At 35.6% G+C, this 11,864-nt stretch overlaps 1 protein-coding gene across 1 annotated transcript; it reads left to right on the forward strand.

The window, feature by feature from the left end:
• The first annotated feature begins 344 nt into the window (after positions 1–344).
• Positions 345–8,526, forward strand: mal2 (mal, T cell differentiation protein 2). Its single transcript, XM_056475637.1, has 4 exons — positions 345–488; positions 810–980; positions 6,555–6,728; positions 7,004–8,526. The coding sequence occupies exons 1-4, from the start codon at positions 375–377 to the stop codon at positions 7,073–7,075; spliced, it is 531 nt and encodes a 176-aa protein (XP_056331612.1). The 5' UTR covers positions 345–374; the 3' UTR covers positions 7,076–8,526.
• Positions 8,527–11,864: the final 3,338 nt, after the last annotated feature.

The following is an 11,864-nucleotide window of genomic DNA, read 5'->3' on the forward strand; positions in this document are numbered from 1 at the left end:
TAACCGAAGTGGTGAAATGGTGGCATGACAGAAGACAAAAGAATAACAATAAAAATAATAATAGTAATAATAATAATAATGAAATATATATATATATATATATATATATATATATATATATATATATATATATATATATATAAAATGATAAAAAAATGATTAGAGAAGCTTATTTAAATTTTAAGAAGTCACCCGCATGAAATCAAACTGCAGGCCCTCAACAACAGGGGTTTGGCTGAACTGTGGACAGAACAGAATGGGAGCGGCCACACTGACCTGTCAAACCTGTTCCTGATGGGCACGACTCCAACATGATTCTCTTACAGTATGTGTTAGTCCTTTGTTCAACCTGGGACTGTCCAGTTTAATCAGGAATGGCAGAAACAACGAATCCAGCCGCTACTTCCTTTCCAGCACCGACTATTTCTTTGCCTCTTGGTGTGGAAATATTGAGGACGTATTCTGGAGCCCTTATTTGTTTGGAGATTGTAAGTGTTGCAGTTTATATTGATTTCAGAACTCACTGGGTTAAAATTGTATCATTCATAATTCATGAGCTTTAAAACCACACATACTTTGATATTTGGAATTCAAAGTAAAAAATCAGTTTAATGAGTATTTTACTACTCTAAGATTACAGATAACTACATTTATAATCTATGTACGCACCACTTATAATATTTTAAATCTTTGAATAGAGTAAACCTGTCTTCCCTGTTAGTTAACTGTGGTGTTTTAGTAGGGCACATGATGAATTAGCCCAAGTAACATTAGTTGATTATTTCCCTTCTCTTTTTCTCAATCAATAGGTGTTTGGAGGATTGGTGTGGATTTTAGTAGCATCGACAAACGTGTCTGTGCCACTGTTGCAGGGATGGGTGATGTTTGTGTCAGTGACCATGTTCATCTGTTCATCTGCATACCTTGTCTTGTTTCTGCTGGGGTTGGCTGACAAGATTAACACTGACTGGAATTTCATAGTGAGTGTGTATTACTTTACCGTTTTGCAGATCACAGTGTAGATTGCTAGACATTAATTATCAGGAAAGTTCCAAAAGTACAGTGTGGGTTAGCACAGGTCTCAAGGTGACAGGCTTGCCGAAACAGGAAATACCAGTATTTGCAAGATTTGTTTAAGGTCATTTTTACAGGTCATATTATAAGACCCATTTAATAAAAACGTTTATTATTTTTATTTTTATTATTACTATTTATTATTTTTGTAATATGTATGTCACTTTAAAACCTTGTTAGAAACTATACTTTTTACTTTGACCTTATTTTTTGTAAAATTACATATGAATTAAAGTTAAAGCAAATTTATTAGTGATCCTATGAAATTGTATTTATTTAAAGAAATATTTCAAAGTGCTGTTTAACAGAGATTTTTCAACATTTCAACAGTCTTAATAACTAATATCTAATAACTGAATTCTTTTGTATTTGCCATGTTTACAGTATGTAATATTTTAGAAATTTTACAAGTATTCAAGTTGGATTAATTACACTCCAAAAAATATCTGTAAATTAGCAGTTTTCCGTATTTTGTGATTCATGTTATTATTTTTTATTTTTCTGTTTATTTATTTTCTGGAACTGAGATGTTTATTAAACCATCTAGCAAAATCCCCAAAAAATAATAAAAATTATAATAATAATTTGCCATATACATGATATTTCATGATATTTATTTTGTATCACATTTGATACATCAGGCGTTTGTGCAAGTTTTTGCTCAAAACAATGATAATTTTAATTACAAAAAATCATTTTGCCCTTAACATTTTGACAAAAGAGAAGATTTCAGGCAGTTTATCTCTTTATTTTATTTTTTTGTCACATTAAGCATTTTACAGTGTTTTATTAATTCACTTTGTGGTAGGCGTACTTGTACTGTAGTTTCAGTTATTGTTCAGGCTAAGATGCACTTTACACACTATAGTGACTACACTTTACATTTACACACAGTGAGAAGTGATTGCTGGTGTAGTGTTTTTATCTCTGTCAGGTTTCTCCATGTTAGAAAATAATCAGGGTCATGCCTTCTAACATTAAAAAGCACACTGCAGCTTGACCTTTTATTGGGTTCATGTACATGCCTAGGACTTTCCCAATCTCTTTGGCATCTGTGTTTATAGACTTGCCATCTTTGAATATACAGTACGGATTTATTTGTTCTCCAGTGCCCTGTAGCATTTCATCAGTGGCAAACTATTTTAATCCTGTACATATACAGAGTCCAGAGTCCATAACAATAGATGGCAATTAAAGTGCCATAGAGCAGTTAGGGGAAGATGATGAGGAGTGATGGAGTCATCAGGCCATGCATGATGATAATGGTCATTCAGACAGCTGTGATGAGGAAGATTATCAAGAAAAAAGTTTAGTCCAGACAAGAAGATGAGGTCCCAACAATACAAACACAGGACACAGTCAGAATGCAGTCGGCCTGTGTCCTCAGGGCCTTCCTCAGCATATACAATGAACTTAACTAATGTACCATGATATTGTATTTTTTCTATCTGTATTCTTTTTGCAATGCCATTTGCTGACTGCTTTCTAACTGTATCCTGTGTTTGTGTAGTTGGGCCTTTACTTCTGTACTTGTCTGGACTACACTCTTCTTGATAATCTTCCTCATCACTGCTGATATACCCACAATGTATTTTAAAATGGTATTTCAGTCACTAATTATATTAATTTAATTATCCAAAAACAGTGTGTTTGCATTGTATTAGGCATGATATAGATTACACTACAAAAATGTGACATGACTGTTCGGAAATAAAGCTCCTTTTATACCTGTTGTATCAAATTTGATACATGCATTTTCAACACAATTTATTTGCAACAAAATAAATTAATTATTAAGTAATTATGCTTTGTTTCAATCAAGAAAACCTTTATTTAATACAATTAGTAACAATATAAAATTGATTCTTACTATAACAACTTGAAATTAACAAATAGTTAGCCAAAAAGCTTCGGAGTAATTCAATGAGAGCAGCCATTTTGAAAAGGTAATAAAAAGCCCTTCAACAGCCTGCAGTGTCATGAAAATCCACAAGGGAGGAGAATACAAGTAGCAAATCATATACAACAGGTTTTTAAACAACGTATTGATCAGGTTAATATTATATAGGTGTATCAAATATGATACTTGCGGCTTTATAGGGTTAACCTTTAAAAAAGTTTGAAAAAGTGACTTTTCTTAACATTTTTAATAGTTTAAAGTGATATATTGTCTGGGTTGGTGTTGTATATTACTGTACAAAAACCTCATAATTAACTGCCAGCACAGTTTCTGTTATTTTACAGGCTTATTTTTCTATATATTATTTCTTTTACATTATATTATTTCAAACTACTAAAATGTAAACAAAAAAGTCACTTTGTTAAACTTTAAAGTTGAATTTTCAACATCAAAAGTCGACAGAGTTAAGATCAAGCTCCCATAATGCAATTCACATATCTAATTAAACACAAAACATTTGTATATCGCAAAATACTGAAACTGTCACTGGGCAACAGTGGTTTGTTCAGTAACCAATAGGAAGATAATCTATATTATATTATTCATTCATTCATTCCCTTTATTAATCTGGGGTTGCCACAGCAGAATGAACCGCCATATATTATATTATTATATTATATTATATTATATTATATTATTCTTGTCTTTACTATTTATATTACCATTACTGTCAATACAATAGGCAGTGTTTTGAGGGTTTGTTGAAGTGTGTTTATATATATATATTCACATAAAAAAGTTAGTCAGTTTTTAGTCAGTGGGATATATTCAGATATTATATTTAATGCATTTCGTAATGTTATATTTAGCATTAAGTCATTCTTTTTGTTGCTTAGGCCCTGAAGGAATAGAGAAAATTTAGATTTAACATAATTTTGTAAGCCAAAAATTAGGTTCTTGGCCTTAGCAAGATTTTGGTGTCAATAAGCAGTTTGCCAGGCATGAGTACTGTCTGTACACCTTCATTAATATTCATGGTCCATCAAGTCATGGTCTTAAGTAAAATATTCAGTATTTTATGTCATTAAATACTATTATGTCAGTATGTAATTAAAAGTTAATTATAGTTCAGTGATTTAAACAACTGTATTGCTCTTTTTAATATGTGTATAAATTCAAACTTATAAATTCATCAAACTCAAAAACAATTACACATGTAACATACAGTGCATCCGGAAAATATTCATAGCGCTTCACATTTTCCACATTTTTTATGTTATAGCATTATTCCAAAATGGATAAAAAATATTTATTTCCTCAAAATTCTACACACAAAATTCCATAATGACAATGAGAAAAATGATTTTTTGAAATTGTTGCAAATTTATTAATAATAAAACACCTAAAAAACCAAATGTACATAAGTATTCACAGCCTTTGCTCAAAACTTTGTTTATGCACCTTTGGCAGCAATTACAGCCGCAAGTCTTTATGAATATGATGCCACAAGATTGGCACACCTGTCTTTGGGAATTTTTGCCCATTTCTCTTTGCAGTACCTCTCAAGCTCTATTAGGTTGGATGGGAAGTGACGGTGTACAGCCATTTTCAGATCCCTCCAGAGATGTTCAATAGGATTTAGGTCTGAGCTCTGGCTGGGCCACTCAAGGACATTCACCGACTTGTTGTGAAGCCACTCCATTGATATTTTGGTGGTGTGCTTTGGGTCATTGTCCTGCTGCAAGATAACCGTTGCCCCAGTCTGAGGTCAAGAGCACTCTGAAGCAGGTTTTCATTCAGGATGTCTCTGTACATTGCTGGATTCATCTTTACCTTTATCCTGACTAGTCTTCCAGTTCCTGCTGCCACCACCATGCTTCACTGTAGGGATGGTATTAGCCTGGTGATGAGCGGTGCCTGGTTTTCTCCAAACGTGTGGCATTCACTCCGAAAAGTTCAATTTTAGTCTCATCAGACCAGATAATATTTTTCTTATTGTCTGAGAGTCCTTCAGATGCCTTTTAGCAAATTCAAGGCAGGGAGTGACTTCCGTCTGGCCACTCTACCATACAGGCCTGATTGGTGGATTGCTGCACAGATCGTTGCTGTTCTGTAAGGTTCTACTCTCTCCACAGAAGAACGCTGGAGCTCAGACAGAGTGACCATCGGGTTATTGATCACCTCCCTGACCATGACCCTTCTCCCCCGATCACTCAGCTTAGATGGCCGGCCAGCTCTAGGAAGAGTCCTGGTGGTTTCAAACATCTTTCACTTAAGGATGATGGAGGCCACTGTGCTCATTGGAACTTTCATAGCAGCAGAAATTTTTCTGTAACCTTTACCAACCTTGTGCCTCGAGACAATCCTGTCTCGGAGGTCTACAGACAATTCCTTTGTCTTCATGCTTGGTTTGTGCTTTGACATGCACTGTCAACCCTGAGACCTTATATAAACAGGTCTTTGCCTTTTCAAATCCAACTTCAAGTCCAATCATTTGGATTTGCGACAGGTGAACTCCAATTAAGCTGCTGAAACATCTCAAGAATGATCAGTGGAAACAGAATGTACCTGAGCTCAATTTAGAGCTTCTCTGCAAAGGCTGTGAATACTTATGTACATGTGGTTTTTTAGGTTTTTTTATTTATAATGAATTTTCAACAATTTAAAAAAATATTTCTTCACATTGTCATTATGGGGTATTGTGTGTGTTTATTTTGAGGAAATAAAGGCTGTAACAATAAAAACGTGGAAAAAGTGAAGCGCTATGAATACTTTTCAGATACACTGCGTGTGAATCTTTGATTATTGCTTTTCCCCTTGTTTCAAATGAATTTTTGATGATTATTCTTTATGTATTATTGTTCATTTTATATCTTTTTCTAATATAGCCTTAAGGCTTGTACACACCGGGACGCCTTTTTGCGTTTATCGTCATCGTTTTTCGAGACGTTTTTCTGGATTAAAACCCAAGCGATTTTCACTGGCGTTGAGCAGAAGAGTATGCAAAATCACTCCTTGATGTTAGATGGTGCTACACAACTTTAAACTTCTGACACTCGCTTGTAACACAGGAGAAGACAGAAAGTTGATACGCTTGTTTAAGTTACTGGTGATTCGAACAAGCACGTATGGTTCAAGTAGCAGCTTCAGCTCTAGCGATGAAGAAATGATTATTGTTCACCAGTGCAATAAGCAGCTCCACGTTGATATCGCCTCTGGGCGTCTTTTTCAATGTGCACTCACATTGAGCGCCTGCGCCTCCAAGTGCTGTTTACTGTAACATCAGCAGCTCTATGGATGTGAACAATCTGATTCGTGGAAAAGGTTTTGACGCGGCATGTCAAAACAAAAAAAATGAGCATGAGGCATTTCTTAAAATATTACAATTTTTATGCCGGGCATTTTGCGTGCTGGTGTGCATGATCAAATTGGCACCCTTTATTTAGTCACGAGGCATTAAAGTCGATGGAAAACGCGAGCAAAAAGGCGTACTGGTGTGCACGGGCCTTTACAGTAAATACAAAAAACATTTTTTGATCTGTATAAATGATAAGCTCAAATTGTCTTTCATTGTGTACAGGACATGTTCTACCATTTCATCGCTTTGCTGTTTTATTTTGGTGCATTTTTACTGGAAGCTACAGTTTCTTCTTCTGCGGGTGTATATGGAAACACCACATGTATACAGAAACCCCGGGGCAATATAATAACATTTATGGAGCATCGAGAACACAACATTAATGTTGCAGCTACAGTGAGTTAATTGTACATTTCTTATTCCTTTCTGCTGTATATTGTAATTTTCAAAATAAGACGTTTTTGTTTTGTTTTGCACATTCTTAACTGTTTTTCATGTTTTAGTTAGTTAATGGTTTCAGATAATTATATTATATTAGCTAGTGCTGAGTATCTGTTGAGTGGGTGTTGCTGTGTTAATCTGGTTGAGATGTGCAATCAAAGTAATGTTAAAATGTGTGTGTTTGTGTATTCCACAGCATGTAAATAATGTGCTTATTTCTTTCTTCACAGATATTTGCATTTATAGTGACTTCATGTTACGCCTGTAGCATGATCATGGGCTTCAGGAGATGGAGAAAATAGTCCACAACAATGGAGCATACATGACCAATTCATAAGACGCTTCAGACGTCAGCTGGTGGTCAGAGAGGACCTTTATTTTTCAATTATTGAGTTGATGTTTAGATTTAGATTTGTTCTTATTTTTAATATGTCAAGTATTTATTATTATGAATATTTATATAAATATAATTTTACGTTAATTGTAATTATATTGTTTATATTTCTGTTAAAATTGCCACTGAACAAATGTCTGGTGATATGTGCTGGATACATGTGTCTGTGTAGGAATGGGCAACTTTGGTCCTTGAGGACCCTTTTTACATTTCTGGGCTTCTTAGCAGCGGAAGTCAACATAGTTGGGTAAACTTAGAGCTCAGTGAATTGGAGAGTACAACAAATACATGTTTTGCATTCCTATTAGTTCAAATAAAAGTAAAAACTCAACAATAGTGTTATCAAGGCTTTCAGAAAAAGGAAAAAATATTGTGTGAGACTGATAATGGCAGCCAGAAGAGAGAACAAAGTCAAATTTACTTTATTGCCCACAGATGCTACATTAGAAACACCTAGCATAAGCGATAACTAGGTTATTTTTAAATTGATGCAAAGATGATATAATGCAAAGTATGAAGTTATATTTTTTAAACTTTCAAGGATTTAAGATGCTGATGACTGTTAAATGCGTTATAATCATCTTGTGAAATGGTCCCTTGTCCTACAGAGATTTTCTTCAGCACTAATCAAACACCTGAACAAGCTAATCAGCCGCTTTTACACTGTCAGTGAGGCCAAAAGCAGTGAGGACAAAATCATGCCATGTTTCAACTGTAGGGCCGATAGTTCACAGTGTAGCATGAAAACCCCACCCTAAGTATGCTGTCCGAATCAAAAGTCAAACAACCCACTCAGATCACGAGAAAAAAGTCAAATCAGAAACAATTAGGTGAAGCGAACCATCTCATCATGAAACAATCAAGATGAAGACAACTAAAGTAAACAAATTACTGTAGAGTATTAAATGATATATCAATATATAGGCATGGGTCAGTATAAGATTCTGATGGTATGATAACCTTGGATAAAATTATCACTGTATCATGGTATTGTGATTACTACTCTAAAATAAGTTTTTATTAAATGTCTGGGTAAAAAACAAAAATTTTCTCCTCTTTGAAAACAATATATTTTATTTTTTGAAAGATTTATAATATTTTGAAACAGTAAACATGTCAGGCTAAATAATGAAAATGAATCATTGACTTCTGCTGTCTTCATTAGTTTCAAAAATATAGATTTCGTTACGATTTAAAACGGCATTTTTGGATATCTTTTCTGCTGAAGATACTGTTGTCCTAAAAAATACCTTAGGAACGGTATTACAGAAAATTTTGGCAGTTTTAAAACCTTGACTTTTCCAAACCGTGGTATACCTTGTAAACGATTATTGTTCCATGCCTATCTATATACTGTATACACACTAATGTATTGTGGGGGGCGGGGGGGGGGTTGCAGGTGGCGATCACGAACTAAGAGTGGCTTTTTACTGTGCCCACAAAGTTTTTATCACTTCTTGAATCTGTAGCTTCCTTAACTCTGTAACAATATACTTTTTAACATCCTCATTTCGGCAGACGTCGTCAAGGCCCTTTCAGGCCCCTGAATAGTGACTGGCTCTTTTTGTTAACTCGCAGACGAATGCCCGAAATCAGCGGCACAGTGTGAATTATCAAAGATGTGGTCTGAGAGAATTGCAGATATGTTGTCAATCTCTGTGCTATTTGTCATGCTAAATATCTGGACCTGTCGACAATTTCAAACCAAGCTTCTGTGAATCGAGTACTGACTGAAAAACACACCGGGCGATGACCTGCAACCAATGAGAAAGCAAGAGACAGGACAACAGGGAGTTCGGGGAGAAGTTGCAAATCACAATCTCAGAATAATTAAGCTTAAAATTAAGATTCAACAGAAACAAACAAGACACATTTGCTTTACCAGCTGCTGCAGTACATTGCAAAATTATTTATTGAACTCCAACTCTCTGCAGAATGCACAATCCTTATTCCCTGTATCTCCACAGCCATTTCATCCTCCATAATATGTTGTCCTTTTTGCTCTTATCTGCAAATTGGCACACAGACCTTTTTCATGGCAAATTATTAAAAATACTTGCAGAGTACCACTTCCGGTCTTTGGAACTTTTTGGGACCAAAGTTTGTTTTATGGTCTAGGTTTTAGGTTCAAAATGTAACTGTCACTCTGATGACATTAGAAGCTGATGTTTGGGAATGCACAACCAATCATCAGTCAGCACAGAGATTAAAAATGTTTCCCAATGGCATGTCTCTGAGTTGGGAAAGCGCAAACCTCTGTGAGGACATATCTCTTTTGAGAGATGCTAGTCTGAGAGAATGGTTTTGACTTAATGCCATAACTTGAGATAGGTACTTTTGTCTAATGTTTGACTTATTTGACGTGTGTGCTACAGCTGCTTATCAAATCACCCAGTTAAAGTGCCCCCTATTATGAATGGAAGTCCCTGACAACAGGCTGATATCCATGCAAGGTCAAAAACACTTTAATTGTCTTATAATATGCATTTACTTTTAATTAATTTTTCAATGACTCTCATATGAGTTTTCCTAACCAATATGCTGCGGTCACACTAGAGATTGAGCATACGAAATTCTGTTGTAAGGCGCAGCGAAAGGGTATTAAACAAGATAATTAGACATTAAAAAAAGTGAGCGATTGGTCCATGTTTTAAATTCTTGTCAAGAGAGGTCATGTTTTGATCTTCAATTGGTCTCACGCAATCATGTTATGCGATTTCGCAGATCAGAGTTCACCAAGCTTGAACTTTCCAATGCAGCGAACTGTGAAAGTTGCCGCACCAGCTTGCGTTTCTGGTCTAATGCAATTGCGTGCATATGAATGGAATTCTATGGGGAGAAAAGTGCAGCGTGACCGCAGCTTTAAGGTGCGGTCACACTTGACTTTTCTTCCCATAGACTTCCATTCATACGCACGCGAATGCGTCAGACCGGAAACGCGGGGTCATGCGTCGAGTTTCGCATGTTGCTGCGGTGCAAAGTTCAAGCTTGGTGAACTCTAACCTGCTAAATCGCATCACTTGACTGCGTGAGAGCAATTGAGGATCAAAACAGGACCTCTCTTGGCAAAAATGTAAAACATGGAGCTATCGCTCGCTTTTTTAAATGTCTAATAAGCTTGTTTGATCCCGCCCCTTTTCGCAGCGCCGCACGACAGAATTTCGCACACACAAAGCCCGGTGTGACCGTAGCTTTATTTTGGATGACACTAATCTGCTGGTGATTGGTCCAATGACCCAGTCTGTTGTGATTGGCCTACTACATGCAGCACATGTTTAAAACGCCTTATCAAGACAGTGTTCGAGCAACAAGGAGCCATGGTACAAAATATACAGTATGTGTGAGCACAATGCAGAAATGTATTAATAAAGCACTCCATTTTGTATACAAGCATATTGCTCAATTCTTCATCACAGCGTCAGGTAATAACAACAACAAACATTCAGTATTAATCAAAAAGTGGCAAAAGTTTGAAAAAAGCCAGTGGCACGTGCACAAGGTTGTTTTTGAGATTCTTTAGGTCATAGTGAAATCTGATCCCTCGCAATGCACAGTGTTTGAGGAAGGGGCATTCAAGTTTTCCAAGGTTTTGTTTCGTTATGTCACGAAGAAACAGCTAAAGATTCGAATGATGGGTGATTCATTTAAATGACTCTGAGTTGACTCTTGCTTTCAAGAGACAATAGCTTTATACAGGGTGCACTTTGGGATTTAAAACTAAGCTGGATGTTTTTATTCACTTAGCGCTGTTACACACTGCATATAGGAGGTCATTTTCAAAAACCCATAATAGGGGCTCCTTAACCGTTGTGCTGTGTTATATTCTTGAGTGAACTTGCTGGAAATGTTGTGGGTAAGCATATGGGGCCACGGCAAACTTACATCACCTAGGATGATCACTGTATTAATGCAACTAGGCTTAGGAAAGTGTGTTTTGTTTTAGTTAGTGCAATTTAGTTGTCTTGTGAGCAAAGATGTTTATTTCCATTACTTTCTTTTGATGATTGGTTTAGTACCAACACTTATTTGCTTTGTTATCTTTACTTATTTGATTTAAGCACCTCTTTTTGCTACTTCCTCTCCTCCTGGTTAATTGACATTCATTTTGATATACTTTAAATATTGTTTTCACTATAAAAATCAATTTAACTTCTCTCACCAGTATTTGTATGCAATAAATATTGAGACTGATTTGATATTCAGTTGTCGTTCCCTTTCTTTCCCGACCATCTTGGCCTACACACACACGATATGTCCACAAGTCCCAAGTCATTGTAAATAATTTTTTTCTCCTTTAGTAAACACCACCTAGGTGATAACTGCTTGTTTTTATGACATATGAAGGGGCGGTTCTAGTAAATTATTTATGGATGGGGTGGCAACACTAAAGCAAACATCAGTGCATGGTTTTTGTGAACTCATACTGCTTTAAAACGTTATGCTGTTTGATTTTAACTACCAAGCAACTACCTCAAACCTTAATTTAACCTTCATTTCATTTAAAAAAATTATAATGGCATATGTTTTATTTTGAGAAGAACATACATTTGTTTGCATAGCCATTGCCAAGGTTTGACATTTATGAGATCTGGTGGAGTTTTATTTGTTTGTTTTTTTAATTGTGCTGTTGGCAACAAATACAATATAGATTTTTTTTCAAGGAGCAACACATCCATAGTTTTGGTGCAAGAATTTTC

This window comes from Danio aesculapii, chromosome 16, assembly GCF_903798145.1.
Source record: "Danio aesculapii chromosome 16, fDanAes4.1, whole genome shotgun sequence".
Classification (NCBI taxonomy): domain Eukaryota; kingdom Metazoa; phylum Chordata; class Actinopteri; order Cypriniformes; family Danionidae; genus Danio; species Danio aesculapii.

Coding starts and splice junctions, on each gene's coding strand:
- mal2 (XM_056475637.1), top strand. CDS start 375: ATGGCAGAAACAACGAATCCAGCCGCTACTTCCTTTCCAGCACCGACT. Junction 489..809: donor CCCTTATTTGTTTGGAGATT/GTAAGTGTTGCA, acceptor CTCAATCAATAG/GTGTTTGGAGGATTGGTGTG. Junction 981..6,554: donor ACACTGACTGGAATTTCATA/GTGAGTGTGTAT, acceptor CATTGTGTACAG/GACATGTTCTACCATTTCAT.